This window comes from Cololabis saira, chromosome 10 (assembly GCF_033807715.1).
Source record: "Cololabis saira isolate AMF1-May2022 chromosome 10, fColSai1.1, whole genome shotgun sequence".
Taxonomy (NCBI): Eukaryota; Metazoa; Chordata; class Actinopteri; order Beloniformes; family Belonidae; genus Cololabis; species Cololabis saira.
In genome coordinates this window covers 9038027-9059548 of record NC_084596.1, presented here as the reverse complement: position 1 = coordinate 9059548, position 21522 = coordinate 9038027, and the positions used below count along the sequence as shown (strand labels likewise).

The 21522-nt window shown below is 43.3% G+C and overlaps 1 protein-coding gene across 1 annotated transcript in view; it reads right to left on the bottom strand.

Annotated features, from left to right (window-relative positions):
* The window catches only part of tmeff1a (transmembrane protein with EGF-like and two follistatin-like domains 1a), a gene marked incomplete at its 5' end in the record, with an annotated part of 69061 nt that overhangs the window by 22496 nt on the left and 25043 nt on the right, over positions 1-21522 (bottom strand). Inside the window, 2 exons of the mRNA XM_061731394.1 lie at positions 4976-5124; positions 11392-11488. Coding sequence (XP_061587378.1) covers positions 4976-5124; positions 11392-11488 — 246 coding nt within the window. The remainder of the gene's footprint in view (positions 1-4975; positions 5125-11391; positions 11489-21522) is intronic.

Genomic DNA, 21522 nt, shown 5'->3' with positions numbered 1-21522 from the left:
CTCTGGTTTTTATTTATAATTTTGGTTCAATCAAGCCTTTCTTCCTCCAACTTCTATCAAACAAACCCTGAAAGAGGATAAAACTACCTGCTTTCTGGAGGCCAAAAGACTCGCTTCTTTTTCCTGGTCGATGTAATAAAATAATCATGCTGTCGATAAAACTTTGATGTACTGCTTTTTTTTAAATTCATACTTTCAAAATAAAAGCCCTGGCAAAAGTCGGAGGATTTCTCTGCATTAAAATTCATGACTGATCCAGAATTTGACGGCAGGCTGGAAATTTTTCATGCAGATTTGAAGGAAAGCTAGTTGGGATTCTGCGAGGGCAGAAAACAGCAGGATCCTGCCGAACATCTGTCTCCCTCGGAGGAGAAGCTCGGCTGAGCAGCTGTAATTTAAACAAATGAGGTGTCATCTCCTTTCCTTTTTTTGTATATATTTGTTGGCTCATGAAGGAGGGATGTGGTTTGTGTTTGTTTGCCTGTTGCTTTGACCTCCTGCGCAGCTTTTCTTTCACACGTGTTTATCATTCTGCACGTGTGGTTTGTTAGTTCATGGCGGTTTTATTTATTCTCTTATTTTTCCCACAGATGCTCTCGTGTTTCCTGATTGCTGTTTGGTTTCCTCTGGCTGCACCGTTTTTTTTTTCATTGCATCCATCTACGCTCTCCTTTGAACGCGGATGACAAGGCAATCATTTTTAATAAAACGTTGCAGTCGAGATCTAAAATGCTGTTTATTTCACGCGTCTGGTTACTTAAAGCAGAGAAACGGAGGTTTTTGAACATTTCAGATTCAGGACTCGGATTAAAGAGGGTTTTTTTTAGGAGCAGCTCGGGTCTTTAAATCGATGAAGGTGCAGCTCTTTTATCCTCCGATCTCTGTGGACTAGTATTGATTGTTTAAGAAGAGCTGGCACACACCTTGCCTCTGGGATGTTTAACCTACATTTCATGCATTTGCTCTCTCATTTTCACCCATTCATCTCGTCCCCTGGGGGTGATTTAACATTCGTGTGGCAGCCAGACCAGCCGGTTTGTGGTTTTCACCTTTACAACCCACCTCATCAAAGGATAAGTGGAGGATCTTTCCATCATCTACAGAAGTCACGTCCACAGATTAGTCCAACAAAGCGAAGGATGGTTGTTGTTTTTCATCAAATCTAAACACTGTCTGCAACTAGTTCAGTCCATGAAGTCTCACACTACCACTTCTTCATTTGTCGAGGCTCAGCTCTAATCAGGCGCCACCTATTACGCTCACTAGGGATGGGAATTGATAAGATTTTTAGGATTTCAATTCCATTTTCGATTCTGCTTAACGATTAGTTTCTTTATCGATTCCATTATCAATTTTTCATTGGGAAAAAAAGGACAACAATGGTAACTAGTTACTAGGGATGGGACGATACGAGTAACTCACAATTCAATACTGTGGCGATATATGGCCCACGATAACGATAATATCACGATACGCGATATCTACGATATTCTATATATTGTAAAAAATCTCATCAACGATATATATCACGATATAGGCCTATGTGACTGAAAAAGAAAAAATACCCATTAAAAAGGAAAACGTCTGTAGTTATGCATTTATTCAATGCCAAAACTTCCTACAATGTACAAATAAAGTTCATTTGTATAGTGCCTCACTGCCTCCTAGGCTTGTAAATGTAAACACTGTCCAGCTGGACAAATTAAAGTGCATGAACAATAGTCCGGTGAGAACCTCGTAAATCCATTATGTGTGTTGTAATAAAATATCAATATTTGCCGTCAGTTTATCGATTATTTATTGTGACAGAGAGCGCAACAATATATTGCAATATCGATTTTTTTCCCCACCACTACTAGCTACCTGCATTATTATTAGCCACGGGGATGCTAACGTTGCTGCTAGTACAGAAGCACTGACGTTGGTCCGGAGCAGATCAAAATCGTGACATTCATTGATTGTTATTGGTTGCCGTTTGCGCAAATGTTTTAGCATGATGGTAGGATTTCCTCGCCTTTGTGAAATATCCACTTGGCAAGTTTTGCCAAGTATTGAAATCTTTTTTACTGAAATGTTACTATTTACTGCTAGCTTACGCAACGTGCGTGATGACGTCATTCGTGCCCGCTGGAATCGAAAAGGGAATCGTTTGCAAAATTTGCAAACTAGTCCAAGGAATTGAAACACTGGGGTTCTGAACAATAACCGGTTCTTGATTCCCATCCCTAACGCTCACACAGAAAAACGTTTGCCGATCAGGTTTTGGGTTTCAGAGTTTAAGCGTGTGATTGGACTCGTACTGGGCCCACTGAGTTTTGGCTGATAAACATGCTTTGACTTCACCGTGAACAAGTACAGTTTATGTCAGGGGGCGAGTTAGCGTGACCTTCAGCCTAGATTAGAATGAGGAGATAGTGACTCTTCTCAGTGAGCAGACGGTGCTGCCGCTGGCCCCTCCCCCGGGCCGAGATGCCCACCTCTCCGCACCTCCAAACCCACCGTTAGATGATCTTTGTCCGCTCCAGCGCAATTGAATTATAAATACTGTATTGGCCCGAATATCAGACGGTTTTTTTTGCATTGAAATAATACTGAAAAAGAGGGGGTCGTCTGCCATTCGGGGTCTAGACATTATACCCATTCACAACGCTAGATGGCACCAGATATCTTTAAAGCGAATGCTGAACTTGACTCCCCAGGCCAAAGCTAACCCCTGTCGCGAAGAAGAAAAATAAAAATAGCGCTAGCACGAAGAAAAAAAATAAAAAATAGCAGTAAGAAAGAAAAGAGGAGAAAATAAGAAAAGAGATAACAGAAAATGGAGAAATGTAGCAACAATCTGGAGAAAAGTGGGTGGAAGATCGGTAGGTTAACCGGCAGCTGAGAAGAAGTTATGATGCAAACTTCAAGATGATGATTTGAATGAGGCAAAATAACTCTTGAATATATTGTTATAATAATTTGTTTCAGATGTACTGTAATTATTTTCTGTATAAAAATTGAATTTAATGTTCAAAAAGTCTTTTTTCAAACTTTAGTCTTGAAAAAGAGGGGGTCGTCTTATAATCAGGGTCGTCTTATATTCGGGCCAATACAGTAATACGTTTTAATTTGCTAATTCTTTTTGTTGGACAATAGTTTTTAGCTTTTTATGTTTTTGAAACACCTGACATGTTTCTGCGATTTCTTTCGCCTTCATCAGTCACAACATGTTGTGTGTGAGCCCTATTTATCCGGATCTTGTGACTCGGATGAAGGCGCAAAGACTGCGGAGTTGGTGACACTTGCCGACGTCAACATGGAGCAAACCCGTACATTTCTTTCCACTTGCAGAGTAAATGCAGCGCTACAGCAGCTTCTACCGTTTGTTGGGACGGAAAAGGACAGAGCCGCTACTTCCTGTGTTGTTTGGTTTTCCAAAGTACTGGTGGATACTCGAGGTCAAACGACAAACATGTGCATCGCTGCTCACTGCAGTCTGAAACATTCCATCAATTTCATTAACAATATAGTGGCTTATAATGTATAAAATGGTCACAAAGATGAATTTATAGGCCAAAATAAAAAGTCTGTACTGAAAGTGATTGGATACCTTTAAACTCATGCAAACGTCCTCCACTCAGCCGACGGCGGCCGTTTCTAAACGCGCCGCTAGTCCATCAGAGTTAACATTCAAGTCCAGCTTCAGGGCTGACGCCGTTTATCTCGTTTCAAAACAATTCATTTTTCTCCTGGTAAAGCACCTTTTTATCTCTCTTTTTTCAACTCCATCTCTTCCTTTCTTCTCTGAATGAAAACAACCTCAGATAAGAGGGATGTGCAGCTCCCAAGGCTCGAGTCTCGGCACGAACCTCCCCGTTCCTCTGAGATATCGCTCAAACACAAGGCTCTGACCTTTGACCTCCGTCAGCTTCGTTTTGTTTTCGTCAGGCACGACTCTCGTCTGAATATCTGAACACTAAGAATGGACGATATTTTACTGTTCACGATATACCGTCAAAAAAATTCCCCACGATAAGAATTTGTCATCTTGCGGTAAAAATGATAAATTCCCGTTTGACGTTTTTGTGTAAAGCCGGATTTATGGAAGGAAGGAAGGAAGGAAGGAAGGGGGAGAAGGAAGGGAGAAAACAAGGAAAGGAGGAAGGAAGGGAGAAAAGTAGAAGGGAAGAAGGAAGGAAAGAGCAGGAGGAAAGAAGGAAGGAAGGGGAAAAAAGTAGGAAGGTAGGAAGGAAGGAAGGAAGGAAGGAAGGAAGGAAGGAAGGAAGGAAGGATGGAAGGAAGGAAGGAAGGAAGGAAGGAAGGAAGGAAGGAAGGAAGGAAGGAAGGAAGGAAGGAAGGAAGGAAGGAAGGAAGGAAGGAAGGAAGGAAGGGAGAAAACAAGGAAATAAGGAAGGAAAGGAGGAAAGTAGAAGGGAAGAAGGAAGGAAAGAGCAGGAGGAAAGAAGGAAGGAAGGGGAAAAAAGAAGGAAGGAAGGAAGGAAGAAAACAAGGAAAGGAGGAAGGAAGGAAGAAAGGAAGGAAGGGAGAAAACAAGGAAAGGAGGAAGGAAGGGAGAAAAGAGGAAGGGAAGAAGGAAGGAGAGAGCAGGGGGAAAGAAGGAAGGAAGGAAGGAAATGAGCCTGAAAGAAAGAAAGAAAGAAAGAAAGAAAGAAAGAAAGAAAGAAAGAAAGAAAGAAAGAAAGAAAGAAAGAAAGAAAGAAAGAAAGAAAGAAAGAAAGAAAGAAAGAAAGAAAGAAAGAAAGAAAGAAAGAAAGAAAGAAAGAAGGATAAATTCCCGTTGATGGCGTTTTTGTGTAACAAACATGGCGGATCTGAGAGCGAGATAGATTCATAGTTACAAAGGTGGAGTTGAATTGGTATTTTTTTTATCGTCATTTTTATCGTTATCGGGATAAATGCCAGAAATGATCGTGATACATTTTTTAGTCCATACCGCCCATCCCTACTGAACACGTGACCGTGGTTTTCTTACCGAGGCACCGGCCCAGGTGCTTGACGTCGATCTGCTCCTGCTTCATGCACGACGCCTCTCGGACCAGACAGGGATTGTTGTAGGAGTTCCCGTCCGTGGCGCACACCGGGTTTTCGTTGTGGCCGCTGCAGTCGATGTTGCAGATGCACCTGAGGGGAGAAGAGCGACGGTCAGGGCCGTTTTTTTTACTCAGGAAATGAAATGTTACGTCTGCAGGGCCGAAGGCTGAGCACATTCCTGCCACCGGCGTCCATCAGCCATGAATCATTAGCTGGAGAACATTTAGCGGAGCTACGACGCAGCTCATTACTCTCATGCAGGCTGTTTCTGCAGATACGAGGAGCTCATTTCAATCCTGCGGAAACGTCCTCTTGACGTGCCGGCAACTCCAGGACCCGATGAACGCATGAATGTACGCGTTTCTACACTTGTAGCATGGCTGACGCTCCACAAAACAGAGATAATTTACTTCGGATGGGAAAGAGCCTTATTATCTGATTTGTGCGTATTATTAGATTTGTGCGTGCATAACTCGCTCGAAGTTACGGACAAAACGATAATTACGAATTCAAAAAGCCTCCTACACGCACATCGTTAAAAACTCATGCAGGAATCTCCTGATACACACACAAAGCTGTAGATACACACAAATGGTTTCTAGACTCTTTTCCTCCAAGGAGCCCCACAGAATTCTCCGTACATGGTGCATTTAAGGACTGGTGGAAAGCTGGGTCATCTGAGTTTTCATCCAGCGTAACTTAGTAACCTACCCTGAGAAGGTAAACCTCCTTCAGACCATCTTACCCTGCATTCACACTGAAAGCGTCACGGGCGTCATAGGCGTCTGGCTGCCATTCATTGTCTATGAAAACGGGCGTCGAGGAGCGGCAGGAGCCGCGGAGGCGGCGGGAGCGTCTCGTCAATTTGAAGTTGAAAAATCTGAACTTTATGCAAATGAGCAGCGGCGACGCCGAGGCAGTGTCCAATCACACACCGGGATTCCCGAAGCGAGAAGCCTCAATGCAGATTGTACTTTCATGTACACACAAACGTACACTCATTCACATGCGTACAGGAGCATATCTGTGCACTAACACACTTATTTTATCAGGAATTAATATATTTCATCCAGCAAAATTACATTTTGCTGGTTTGACTGCCGTTTTTACCTGAACTGATCACGTGAAACACGTATCTGATGGGTGAGGAGCTGGGTGGTCCCAACGATTTTATTTGCTACATTGATCCAACGAAAAATAATTAACGCGTGCTTATTAATCACAAAACACAGGTTAAACATCATGACCAAATCCGCTCCGACCCGGTGTGTCAGTGATCAGCGCAGACAGACTGCAGCTTCGCCTGAATTATGCTTCTGCGTTAAACCGACGGCGTAGGGTCGCGGTACGATGTGCGTCGCCGCGTACCCTACGCCGTAGGGTCTGCGTTGGTGTGACGCGGAACCATAAATCAGCCACCGGGAGCAAGGGCTCGCTGGGTTGATGTTGATCCGCAGACCAAACTTGTTAAGGAGCATCAAACTCACTCTTATCTACGCGGAAATAACGCTAAAATATAAAGAACGCATCCCAAAGTGAGATCTATGGTGAAATAGGAAACTGAAGATGTGTAGTTATATGTGTAGGCTGTTCCCACTGTTCCCTTCAGTTCTGCAGTGCAGCTTGAAACCCCGCCCACCCCCGCCCCGCTGCAGGCACTGACGCTTTCAGTGTGAATGCACCAAGCGGCGAGATGCTGGCGTCTGGACGCCCGTGACGCTTTCAGTGTGAACGCAGGGTTAGACCACTGTGATGCCGCCATTACCGTCTTCTCGCCTCACGATTTGACCGTCAGTTTTTCTACCACCTTGCGGTCGTTGCTTTAAAAGTATCTGCATAAATGCACATCTGTCCATATAAGGAATTATAGACTAATACCAAGTAAATGTGTTATAACCACAGGGTCTTGATTCCGTTTTAGAGACCTGGACTGGTTGCTGTTTGTGTCTCTGCCTGTTCCCATTTCTGTTTGTTTGTTTTCTCTCTTGCAGATTCCAAAGGCTTGTGTTTTACTGTGTTTCTCTCATTTCAGACTAACAGCGGATGCCACATCTCAACACCCCCCCACCCCACACCCCGATTCTTGAATATATGTAAAAAAAAAAAAAAAAAAAGATTAAAGAGATTAAGAAGATTAAAATGCATATACACTAATCCCTCGCTATAATGCGGTTCACCTTTCACGTCTCGCTGCTTCACGGATTTTCATTGAGCATCGTTTTCTGCATTCTGATTGGCTAAACAGTCTCCCCATGTCTTCACTTCCTGTGTCAATAACGTTGGTCTCTTAGCAACAAGCTGAGAACGGACAATGAGCTTCAGCAGCAGCTCAAGAACGGGACCCTTTGATGAATCGTTCATTACAGTTCTCAAATATAATATATCATATATAATATATATCGATGGTGGCATGTCGGTTTATAAGAATAAAAAAGAGCGACAACAACGCCCCATAACATTGTTCTTCTCTGGAAAAAACACACGCTTTAGAAGAAAAAGACACTACAGAGCTCGTCGGGATGCAGCAGCATCAGAAGAATAGTGAAATAGCCGCAAGTCACAATTAGTCCTACTGTACTTACTTACTACTGTACTTCATTTTCTCACGTTCAAATCCAATTAATCGCAGTCGCAGTGGGGCGGTGCTGATCTCCGCAATTTGTATGGAGCCAAATCAAGGCCAAAAGTTTTGCTAATTTGAAAATAAAATTTGAACCTGAAAATTCTTTTTTACAGTTTCAATTTTTTTTTTTCAGTATCAGATCGTTTTTTCAGTTTCAGAACTTTTTATTTCAGTTTCAAATCTTTTTTTCAGTTTCAGATCTTTTTTTTTTCAGTTTCAAATCTTTTTTTTTCAGTTTCAGTCGTGGCATCAACTGAGAGGGGCGTGGCATCATGAGTGACAGCAGAACAGAGAAGGCGGGGGACGTTCCTGTTCATGTTGCCTTCAGGAAACGTAGGTTGCAGAAGTTCTCAGTAGAAGTATGAATCAACACTGTATATACACCATATTCACGTGATTGGCAGTGGAAAAAACTGATATTAGTGACACATTTCTGTTTAAAAAGCTGTTTTAGACCGTACTTGGTAGTATGTGGAAGTGGGCTCCATAAATTTGAAGACTTGTATAATAATTGTAAAAAAAAAAAGGTTGCTACTTCGCGGGTTCTTTTTGGAACATAACCCCCGCAAAAAACGAGGGATTACTGTATATGCTTTAAGTTCTACCAAATTTGGTATTAACCATCAATTTATATGCAGACAAGGTTAAACAAAACAAGGAATCTGTGAGGCTTCTTAGACAAAAAGAGTTTAAAAACCATTTGTGTATCTAAAGCTGTGTGTGTGTGTACCAGGCGATTCTGGCACGTGTATTTAACGATTTGTGTGTGTAGGAGGCTTTTTTACGGTGGCCGAGACCCGCCATTGCTGAAAATTAAAGAAACGCAAATAAAAAGAAACACCGCCGCAAATAAAATAAACGCTTTGCAAATAAAATAAATGCTGCAAATAAAAACAAATGCCGCTGCAAATATAAAGAAACGCCGCTGCAAAATAAAAGAAACAACGCTAATAAAAAAGTCACAACTGAACTGAATTACCGGGGACTATTTTTGCCGATGCACCAGTGTTTTTTACGTGAGAGGCGAAGAAGAAGATGAAGTGAAAAGGAAGAAATAAGAAGAGTGAGGAATAAGAAGAACAACAAACAAGAAAATAAGTGAAAAGGTTAGTGTTCAACGTCGCTACATGTAATTTTTAATGTGCAACACCGGTGCATCAGCAAAAATAGTCCCCAGTAATTCACTTCCGTTGTGGCTTTTTTATTTGCGTCGTTTTTTTATTTTATTTGCAGCGGGTTTTCTTTATATTTGCAGCGTTTCTTTTATTTGCAGAAGCGTTTCTTTTATTTGCAGCAGCGTTTGTTTCTGTTTGCAGCGTTACTTTTATTTTCAGCAATGGCGGGTCTCGGCCACCGTACTTTTTGAATCCGTAATTATCGTATTGTCCGTGACTTCCAACAAGTTACGCACAGACAAATGTTTTGAGTTGATTTTTCTCTCCATGAGGAGTTGGGAGTCAGAGTTTCAGGGTTACACCGCTCAAGACTTGAGCACCTGGTTCAGCATCCCACGGTCAGAGCTGCAGAAACTCTGGGTCACACGGCGTGGATTAATCACGAGGAGAGGCGTCGCTGCGCCTCACAGGTCGGAGGATTACGAGGTTACGCGATTATTTCACTATAATTAACTATAATTGATGAGGATCGATAGTTTTTCTATTCCCTGGCATGTCGTCGTGGTGATCCTCTGGTTTCTTTTCTGATCAGCGTGCTTATGTCGTCTGAAACTAACTCCATCATTCAACAGATGCTCAGCCTCAAAGGCCGGTGTCTGAGGACACGACCGGTTGCTGAGACCAGTGGTTCTCAACCTTTTTGGGGTCCTGGCCCCCCTGCAAACTCTTAGGATTCCTGCCGTCTGTTTTCTTTTTTCTTTTCCCGTGGCTCAGAGTCTGCAACGTTTGGAACAAGTGGTATTTTTTTTTAATACGAGCCATCATCGTTCTACTTCTTTTATATTTCCTTGTGTTACTGTGCTTATCGTCTTCATCTTTGTTTTTGTTTTGTTTTTACATTATTGCAATTTCAAGCGCTAACTTGAACTTTACAAGTTAATGAGCGTTCCCCCACAGTAAAAACATTTTAAACTGCTAGGGGGCTCTTAATTTGAAAAGGATGCAGATCGTGTTACGTTTGTATCAACAGTGATATGCAGAAACTTCAACAATACAAACGGGTGCAAGATTTCTTATTAAAATACAACGAATTACACTTGTAAAGAGTAAAAGAAGGTCATGTTACCCTCTGTAGTTTAGGTGGATAAAGGTCTTGGTGACATTTGAGTAAAATAATAATGTATTTCTATAAATGTCAGAGGATCTTTTTAAAAAATCTATATTTTATTATCACGGACCACTAGGGGTCCGTGGACCCCCGGTTGAGAATCACTGGCCTAGACGACAGCAGAGCCCGTTGGGAGAGAGAGATGAGGATGTCCTGATTGATGGTTTGTGATGTGCTCACCAAAGAACTACAGGGGTAAAATATCTGCAGCTGACTCTGAATATTGTTGTTGTTTTACATATCTGGGTAAAGGACTTCAGCTACCTGTAGGGGCGGGACGCAGCCACAGTCTGGGGGCCACCCCCTCTTCTTTTTTACATACAGTATTTCCTTGTTTCTTAACCCTTGTGCGGTCTTCAGGTCAAGGTAGGAGGAAGGGAAGAAAGGAAGGAAGGAAGGAAGGAAGGAAGGAAGGAAGGAAGGAAGGAAGGAAGGAAGGAAGGAAGGAAGGAAGGAAGGAAGGAAGGAAGGAAGGAAGGAAGGAAGGAAGGAAGGAAGGAAGGAAGGGAGAAAAGAAGGATGAGGGGAAGGGTGAAAAGAAGGAAGGAAGGAAGGAAGGAAGGAAGGAAAGGAGGAAGGAAGGGAGGAAAGAAGGAAGGAAGTAAAGAAGGGAGGAAAGAAGGAAGTAATTGAGAAAAGAAGGGAGGAAAGAAGGAAGGAATGAAGGAAAGAAGGAAGGAAGTAAAGTAGGAAGGAAGGAAGGGAGAAAGGAAAGGAGAAAATAAGGAAGGAAGGAGGAAAGAAGGAAGGAAGGAAGGAAGGAAGAAAGGAAGGAAGGAAGGAAGGAAGGAAGGAAGGAAGTAAGGAAGTAAGGAAGGAAGGAAGGAAGGAAGGAAGGAAGGAAGGAAGGAAGGGAAAAAAGAATGAAGGAAGGAATGAAGGAAGGAAGGAAAGGAGAAAACAAAGAAAGAATGTACGAGGGGAGGAAAGAAGGAAGGAAGGGAGAAAAGAAAGAAAGAAAGGAGTAAAGAAGGAGGGGAGAAAAAAAGGAAGGGAGGGCGAAAAGAGGAAGGGAGAAGGAAGGAGAGAGCAGGAGGAAAGAAGGATAGAAGAATTAGGTCATTTTGACCCAAAGACAGTACAAGGGTTAAGAAAAGAAGTAAGGTTTCCAATGTTAAACACTAAAACATGTTAGGAAATGAAAACACCTGAAACTGAAAAATGTTCATGAGGTATGAAAATTACCAATAAAAGTAAACCTGGTGGTTTGCACCTGATTTTGAATCTAAAATTCATAATATCTGGTTTAATTTTCTTTATTTTCATCCGAGAAATCCAAACTGTCACCGAAGAACCAACCAGAGAAGGACCTGGAGATCGGAGCTGGGACCTCCTAAAGGCAGTGAGTGGTGCTTTAATCAGGTAATCAGGTAAATCAGTGACAGGTCGTACCGTTGCTGTGTGTCTCACAGCCTGAAAGACAACCGGCCCTGAGTCGGCCCCACACTTACCAGACGTCCTCCGAGTCTTCATCACACTCCGCTCCGTATTTACAGGTGCTGCACTTGGTGAATTTCTTCCCGACGTCCGAGCCTGAACCTTCATCATCTGCAAAAGGAATGAACACAGAGACGCACCTTTTAGTGGCGTTCGGGTCAGGGTTTTATCGGGAAAAGGTCTGCACGTGAAGGCCTTTCAGGCGTGTCCAACCCAGGACACCGCTGGCTCGGGAACACCTTGGTATTCCCCTGGAAGAGCTGGGAGTGGTTAGTGTGCTGCTCCCGTGACCTGATCCAGGTACCAACAGGTCAATAAGGCCCCGTTTACACATAGCCGGGTATTTACAAAAACGGATATTTCCCCCTCTACGTTTTGAAAAATTCCATCGTTTACACAAGATCGTTTTCAAAATCTCTTCGTATACAAGAATCCGCATAAATACGCTGTTAACGTCATGCCAGCCAATCAGAATCCTGGAAAAACATCAACAAATGACCCGTGTAACTTCCAGTTAAGCCTGATTTATGGTTTCACGTTACACCAACGCAGAGCCTACGGCGTAGGGTACGCGGCGACGCGCACCGTACGGCGCGCATCGCACGCGTACCCTACGCCGTAGGCTCTGCATCGATTTAACGCGGGACCATAATTCAGGCTTTACTTCCAAGACGGAACGAGAGTCTTTCGTTTGGAGTGACAGAGAAGTGGAGTTACTTTTAAGTGTGACTTTTTTTTAGTTTAGTTTAGTTTATTTTCGGTCATGACACAGAAAAAATAAATAAAAAACCAAGAGTAAAACTGACAACAAGAAAACATTCAATTGTTCAAAGATAACATAACAAAAAAGTTTCCAGTATACAAATAAACAAATAACATCTAGACCGAAAAAGGTGTAGGCTGAAGCAAAGCTTATTATTTGCCTACCCTCAAAAAGATTAATTAAATTAATAAAATAAAAGCAAAAAGTAAGAGAAAGACTGCCCGTAAAACAAATTGCCTCTGTAGGGATAACAAACATTCCTCAAAAAATAAAAGATTTTTAAAATAAAAGTAAAAGTGCAGTCTACATGTTACCTTCATCCTTAAAAAATCAAAGCAAATCACCAATTAAATAAATAAATACCCAAATCAACATCAAGCCACTCATTAATTTAATATAAGGAAATCATCCTTCTTTTCAATGTTTTTTTAAATAAAGTTAAAGTTCTACATAGAATTCTTTAGAATATAAAACAGGTAAAATACAAGAAAATATGGACGGTGGCCAAACTAATTGTAAACACAGGTCGCACACATGACGCTGGTGACGTTTCTGTTGCATAATGTGACGTTCTGAAGCCTAAATCTCCATTTTCCTCTGTTTTCCTCCCTTTTCCTCTGTTTAGACGCAAACGTGAAAACGGAGTTTTTGAAAATCTCCACTTTGGCCGGAGTTTTCAGAAATTACCGTTTTTGGTGACTTTGAGCTCCGTTTTCATGTAAACGAACGGCCAAAACGCATGAAAACACCTCAGTTTTTGCTCCGTGTAAACAGGGCCTAAGTCTCTTCCTATTTGCTCATGTCTGTGATTCCACGTGGCACAAGTGAGCTGCAGTCAGCCTGGATGTAGGACGCTTAGTTGAGCGTCTAGGTTTGGTTGCGGTCGTATCCAGAGAAGGATGATGCGGACTAAAAGCGAGCGCTACATCAAAACACCGCTCTTGTTTCGGTGAGGGATTGAGCATCAGTGAAACTCTGCGGGGAGACTTCAGGGAAAAGTCTTGTCAAAAGGCAGCCGTGCAGTGATGTCCCGGAAAAACAAGTGCTTGAAAAAAGTGGGAAATAAAAAGCACTTCACAGAGGATGACGGGGGGGAAAAATGCCCTATTTACGGATGATTTAGATGTGCAACAGACGGGTTTATGTCTGGAGACCAACAGAGGGCCGGGACTGGTGTGGAGGACGTATTTAATAAAGAAAAACTAATTTAATGACTTGCAAACAAATACAACAGGTACCAAAGGAAAATCAGATATCTGGAAAAAAAAAGAAAGGCTGAAGAAGATGAAGAGCTGTTACTGAACAAAGAAACCAGGGAGGAGAAACACCGACGGAGCTCATGAATAAAGGCACTCTGGTGTAAAACCTACAGGAATCAACGTTTAACAGACGGCACGAGGGAAGCAAAGGCTCGAAGCTGGAGAAGAACTTAATACTTTTGCAAAATAAAAACAGAACTGAAGCAGAATACATCACGAGAAAGGAACAAACAAAACAAGTGTGGCATGGTGGAGGAGCTGCAGCCACTCAGGCTGACGGGACACAGGTGTGACCCGTCAGCCTCTCCACCCTGCCAGCCTTATAAGGGAGAGACAGAGAAGCTGCAAGGGGGACTGAGGTGCTGCTGCTAAGAAGGTGCTTGTGCACGTGTGGCGGTGGGTGATTTAAATAAAGAGTTCCTGCACTGAAAACCTCTGTCCTGTCGGTCGGCCCCCGTAGCACTAGCCCTGCTACAACAAGGTTTCAGAGGAAGTGAAGAATAAAAACTGATAAAACCTGAGTATCTCAGCAGAGAAAAGATCAGAACTCAAACCGCCAATCAAATGTTGGCTATGTCCACTGGTAAAACGGATCTGGACACATCCTGCTGCTGAATCCTTGTTTTCAGGGTCGGAGAATCGGGAACTCGGCCGGAACACGCCAACTTCATGTCAATCACGGCTGACAGAAACAATACCGGCGCTTATCAATCCGATGCAAATGTTGTATCTATGATGTAGTTAGAGTCAGTGGCCGTTTGTTGGGTCCAGTCATGGAAACAGTGAATCCATGTGATTAGAAAATCTTTTCTCCTTAAAATCTGAAAAGTTTGTCTTGTCTAAAATTCTTTCTACAGTTTGGTAAGTGTATGGTCGGGATTCAGGAGCCCAAGATTTCAGAGTTAGGATTAATAATGATAATAAAACAACAATGTCCTTTTATTTCAACAAACAATGGAGAGACAAACGTTCGGACTACCTTTGGTGATGCTCTTTCTACCTTCAGTGATGCTCTTTCTACTTTCGGTGATGCTCTCTCTACCTTCAGTGATGCTCTTTCTACCTTTGGTGATGTTCTTTCGACCTTCGGTGATGCTCTTTCTACCTTCGGTGACGCTCTTTCTACCTTCGGTGATGCTCTTTCTACCTTCGGTGACGCTCTTTCTACCTTCGGTGATGCTCCTACCTTTGGTGATGCTCTTTCTACCTTCGGTGACGCTCTTTCTACCTTCAGTGATGCTTTTTCTACCTTTGGTGATGCTCTTTCTACCTTCGGTGATGCTCCTACCTCAGGTGATGCTCTTTCTACCTTTGGTGATGCTCTTTCTACCTTTTTTGATGCTCTTTCTACCTTCGGTGATGCTCTTTCTACCTTCAGAGTTGCATTACGTGGATTAACCTGATTATTTGTGTCTGAAGATCCCTTATCCCAAATCTATCCTCTCAGTTAAGCATCTCCTTTCACTTCGTTCAATCAACTGCGTTGGCATCACATCACAGAAAAGAACACGAGATATAAATGATCTGTTATTAATGACACTAAAACTGCACTTGAGTCAACAAACTTTTCCAGTTTCTGACCATGGCACCTTCAACGGCAGTCGTTGTTCACCTGCAACACCAGAACCAATCTCCTTCCTCGTAACTTAACTCCTTCTCTCGTTTCTGTTCAGTCGACCGTGAAACTCTTTATTTTCACATCTTCAACCTTGAACCATTTAATCAGATTTTATGTGTCATTATTACTTGTGCGGCTCTCTCCAGAACGGGGACTTGATTTGATTTCCCGAAGCAACCTCCAGCTCACGGGTTTTTGTTGCGGCGAGCAGCATCGTGCCGTTAACACTGATGGCGCCTTTACCGCCATCATCACGCGACAGGGCTCTGGCGCTTTCCCATCAGACACAGACGATCGTGTGAAGAGGCTCCCCAAGCTGAGCGGCCAAATGGAAACAGAGACGGCACATTATCATCTCACGACATTATTATTATTGTCATTACAGGGGGCGCGTTTAATACCATCTCGCATGATGACGTCCGTTTTCCAGCAGAGCTCCGAGCAGACGATCCGCTAACAGCCACAACATCAAATATCAAAGGGCTGCGGGGATTATTCCAGGCTGCCTTTCATCTCAGGAGCCATTTCCATGATTCATCAGGCGCAATTTTGTTGTGATATTGAGGAAAAGCTCAGTCTTATAGGGAGGCAGAAATTAATCCACGGGAAGTGTAATGACCACCCTAAAAAACGGCCCCCAGGCCGTTAAATTGTACTCCCGACATAAAAATGGAACTTTGTTTTCTTCTGAAAGAAGAAATCTGAGGAGATTCACAGCATCTTTATCCACCACAAAAAACACCCGAGGGGCGTTGTATCACCTCCCAACTTCTTTGGGGGGATGAACTTTAAAAAAGATTTGTTTTTCCACCAATAAACCTGTCTGAGGCTTTACTGTCATCAGCATAACTTTCTTTGAAATGTCTCTTAGAGTTAGACCTGAAAACCAAGATGTAACCCGTTAAAGTTCCAGCAGGGAGTTTCGTAGTCTAATCGAGAGGCGGCGTGCGAGGTGGCTCGGGTATGGAGCCAAATCAAGGCCAAAAGTTTTGCTAATTTGAAAATAAAATTTGAACCTGAAAATTCTTTTTTACAGTTTCAATTATTTTTTTTTCAGTATCAGATCTTTTTTTTTCAGTTTCACTTCTGTTTTTTTCAGTTTCAAATCTTTTTTTTTTCAGTTTCAAATTTTTTTTTCAGGTTCAGACTTTTGGCCCGGATCTGGCGTGGGGGGGCGTGGCATCAACTGAGAGGGGCGTGGCATCATGAGTGACAGCAGAACAGAGAAGGCGGGGGACGTTCCTCAGTCCTGTTGCCTTCAGGAAACGTAGGTTGCAGAAGTTATCAGTAGAAGTTCATTCAACACTGTATATACACCATATTCACGTGATTGGCAGTGGAAAAAACTGATACTAGTGACACATTTCTGTTTAAAAAGCTGTTTTAGACCGTACTTGGCACCAATCGCAGTATAAAAGCAATAAACTATGTCAGACTGTACAGTTCAACAGCCACACTTTAAAGTTTGACATTTCCCACTTCCACATACTACAGAGTACGGTCTAAAACAGCTTTTTAAACAGAAATGCGTCACTAGTATCCGTTTTTTCCACTGCCAATCACGTGAATATGGTGTATATACAGTGTTGAATCATACTTCTACTGATAACTTCTGCAACCTACGTTTCCTGAAGGCAACATGACTGAAGAACGTCCCCGCCTTCTCTGTTCTGCTGTCACTCATGATGCCACGCCCATCTCAGTTGATGCCACGCCACATCGGGGCCAAAAGTCTGAAACTGAAAAAAAAAATTGAAACTGAAAAAAAAAGATTTGAAACTGAAAAAAAAGATCTGAAACTGAAAAAAAGATTTGATACTGAAAAAAAAAATTGAAACTAAAAAAGAATTTTCAGGTTCAAATTTTATTTTCAAATTAGCAAAACTTTTGGCCTTGATTTGGCTCCATACTCGGGCATCTGGTGACGACACCTCCTGGACGTTGGTGGTGACGTTTTCCCAGGACACCCCAGGGGAGACCCTGGACCTGCTGGAGGGACGAGGTTTCTCCACTGGCCCGGGAACTCCTTGGGATCCCAAGCTAGGGAGAGGGAAGTGTGGGATTCCCTACTTGGGCTATTGCACCCACAACCAGACCCTGGATGGATGGATTAATCATAATCTTGTTTTCTTAAATCCATCATCTACTCATCCATCCATGGAAATGCTTATCCAGGACCAGGGCACCAGCCTATACAGACCAAGGGGCACCTAGTCAGACAATATGGGAGGCCTGGATCTTCCCCAAGACCTTCTCCTGACAGGTGGGGGACACCTATCCTATCATTATGACCTGGTGCCCGAACCACCTCAAGTGTCTCCACCCTGACCACCTTCCAGATTGCTAACGGACTCCATTCAAAGGTCTGGGAGCAGCAACCCTCGGATGGAAGTAGCGGTGACCTCACTACCAGGAGCCAAGGACTGCAGGTGAGGGTTGGACCTTCAACCTCCTCATCAGTTTGGTGCTCCGGTCCATCTGTCAGTCTCCCATCTGTTCTACTCCAAGATCTCAGCATGCATGAAGAAAACTGTCTACATGCAAAGATGCCATCGGCCACTCGCCTCGTCTCTGTCACGTAGCGCCGCTGTGTCACTACTGAACCCAACAGCTCCTCTCCAGTCGCCTAAAACACGAGTTTTTACTGCACTCTTAAAGAGAAATGGGAGGACTTGTCCACTACATGTTGCTCCACCCAACAAACTAGAACTTTCAGACCTTCTTTCAGGTCGGAGGTGTCGTCAGAAGTTGGGATATTTGCTCCGTTAGGTGTTAATGGGTTGAAAGTGTACGCGGTTTGCTTTGAGATCTTGTGAGGTTGTATGAGCTGCTTCTCGAATGTGTTAGGATCCTTTAAACGAGTTTAGATAGTAAACTCGTAGCATTTTGGGCAAAGCTTGGCTCCTGTAGGAGCACCTAACTCCATCAAAGCGAAAGCTGCTCTGAAGTGTTGCTGCCTCCTAGTCACCTGGTCCTAACCCTAACCCAGTGTTTCTCAATCCTGGTCCTCGTGGGCCCCTGTCCTGCATGTTTTAGATGTTTCCCTGCAACAACAAACCTGATTCCAATTAATGGTCCTCATTAGCTTGTCACCAAGGTCTGCACAACTCTGTTGATGACACACGTCAGTGGCGTGCACAGATAGACACCAGGTGGTGCTAGAGCCCTTGCCCGTTGCCCTCTGGACCAAGCAGGTGCCCTCCTCAACGTAAAGCGGTTTTCACATAGAGGGCGCACAGCGGCAGCCGCCGTCGGCTTTCCCATTCATTATGTAGCCTATGTGCTGCTGCCGCGCAAGAGTGCAGGGCTTTGCGCCGGGCTCGACGGCGCGCAACAGGGCGCCCGCCGCCGGGTTTGCGCGGCAGCAAAGGGCGCAAGACGGCGCAAAGCGCTTTCACCTAGAACGCGGTTGCGCCATGCACAACGCCGGGATGGGCGCAGAGTCGGAGCAGAGCAGGGCGCGCCTGCGCACATCGCGTACATATTTGTTGCAAGTTGCTTGGCGACCGAAAAAAAGTTTTATTTCAAATTAACATTTTATTGTTAAAAGAGCAAAAGAATATCAAATTTCTACCACTTTTAAACACACCAGGTATGTCCAAATTCTGGGAGATTTCTCTCCACTTTTGTCCCTTTTTATTGATGCCCTTGCAGTCTCGCATAGTCGCATCCCACAGTTCCCTAGACTCACAGCCAAGATCATTCTTTCTTCCATCTTGATCGTCTCTGATCTACAGAGAGCTAGCTAATTTTATTGAGATATCTTAAAAGCTGTCCCTGATTTATTTTGTCAACACAAAGTGGTTTGGTGGAACTAAATCAGGCATGAAGCTGTATTAGCAAAATATATTATTTTGTACCAACCATAAGTTATTTCTACGTTACAACGCTTGCAGTAATCTTGTATTTACATTAATAGGCTATTATTAAAACTTTGACAATGATAAATAAATACCCTATTAAAATGTGTCTGCAGAACACAGCTCTGTAGTAGGAAAATGAAGTTACTGTAGGCCATGGCAGTTACAGCCTGGTGTGGTGAGTCTTAGCGTTGTAATGCATTGACTCTTGTCACCAAGCAGTCTTACTCAAATAAACATATTCTATTCTCTCTGCTGTCCTGCAATAGGCCATCTACCAGCATAGAAGATGAGGGAAATACACATAGCAGAGTGGCAGAAATGTCAGCGTCCAGAGTTATTTCTTTTATTACAATGTTATAAAGATATTGAAATAAATATGCCATGCCATATGCTATGTTTTTTTTTCTTCCAAATATATAATAATAATAATGACTTGGATTTATATAGCGCCCTTCTAGGCACCCAGAGCGCTGCTATATAACTGCTATAAGGCAGCCAGCAGTTCCACACGCCGCGCGTGTGCCCTTATTTTGCACTGAGCACCTGCCCCCCAAAATGTCTGTGCACGCCACTGACACACGTACTTTTATCACGGTGTGCTGAAGCAGGGTAACATCTAAGTCATGCAGGACAGGGGCCCACAAGGACCAGGATTGAGAAACACTGCTCTAACCCTTACCTTAACCCTTACCCTTACCTAACCCTAACCTAACCCTTACCTTAACCCTTACCTAACCTAATCTAACCCTTACCTTAACCCTAACCCAACTCTTACCTAACCCTGACCCTAACTTAACCACAACCTAACCTAAACCTAAATGTAACTAACTTTAACTCTAACCTAACCCAACCTAACCTTTACCCCAACCCTGACCTAAACCTAAACTAACCCTTACTCTAACCCTAACCCTAACCATAACCTAACCCTAACCCTAACCCTAACCTAACCTTTACCCTAACCCTGACCTAAACCTAACCCTAACCATAACCTAACCTAAACGTAACTAACCTTAACTCTAACCCAAACATAACCTAACCTAAACCTAACCTAACCTTTACCCCAACCCTGACCTAAACCTAACCCTAACCATAACCTAACCTAAACGTAACTAACCTTAACTCTAACCCAAACATAACCTAACCTAACCTAAACCTAACCTAACCTTTACCCCAACCCTGACCTCAGAATCAGAATCAGAAAAGGGTTTATTGCCAAGTTTGTTAAACACACAAGGAATTTGTGTGGTGATTGGTGCAATACAATACAAATTACAAATACCTAAACCTAACCTAACCCTAACCTAACCAAATCTAACCCTAACCCCTTACCCTAACCTAATCATAACCATAGCCATAACCATAACCATAACCTAAACGTAACTAACATTAACTCTAACCTAACCCAACCATAACCTAAACCTAACCTAACCTTTACCCTAACCCTGGTCTGATGAGTCGGCCTTTTCTTTGATGGACCCCGCCTTCTTTGGGAGTCTTGGTTCGGTTGTTGAGAACAATTCACACTTTTGAACAGCACTTTACTGGAGCCGGCACCCCGGAGGTCGTCTGTGGTATTACACTTTAGGACAATTCCCCGTTGGCTTGGACGTGCAACACATACGAGTCAACTGATTCAGGTTCGTGGGTTTGAACGCTTTAAGGTTCGTTTGTTGTGAAGATGCCTTTCCTTTGCCTTTTCCGAATGAAGGTGGCAGAACTAACAGATGTAGGACTGGACAGACAAATATAAATCCTCAAAAAACGATAATTAATGAATAAAACATCAACTCGACCGACTTCCTCTCGCACGTGACATCGATATCATCGATGAGATACATAAACTCTGTCCACTGTTAATATACAAGAGATCAATCAGCCTGGGAGAGACAAGAGGCTGCAGACGTAAACAGCTCTTTTCCAAGGAAGCTGAATGTTTATTTTGTGCTTGAGATGCAACATTTTCCACATGAAGATAAACAAAATCAAAACTGGACCACAAGCACAAGACGGGCAGAGCAGAAATCGATGCGTCCCTGAGAGCTAAACGGCAGGAGTGTCATCTCCGTGTCATCGCGGCCTCGTCCTTGTGCAAACGTAGCTGCATTATAAACACACAGGGAGAGGTCTCACTCTGATTGTTTTCTGTTTACTGTCCACCTTTAACAGCGGCTGCATGATTACGATGACTTATCAAGGTTTCAGTGTGTGTGTGTGTGTGTGTGTGTGTGTGTGTGTGTCTTGAAAATCGATTGACGAGGATCTGCAGCTTCTTCTGCGACGCAGAAAGGAGCTCGGAGGTTTGACAGCAGCATCTGCTGCGTTCAAGGCCACATCTGTCCCGGGAAATTCAAAGCCCGACAACAGAAAGATGCCGGATGTGGTTTCTGGTTCTGGGTCTCACCAGGACCGAGTACTGAGTACTGAATCGGGCCTGGCGGCGGCAGCGTTGGGGAGAGGTAGGGTGATGAGATGAGGATGGAGGATCGTTCTACTCTGGTTCGGGTCTGTGATGTCACAGTCGCCTTCGAACCTAAACGTCTCGACGAATGACAGAGAGGAAAACTTCCGGCAGCCGTAACTGTAGCAACCGAGTTGTCACGATATACAGGACTGTCTCAGAAAATTAGAATATTGTGATAAAG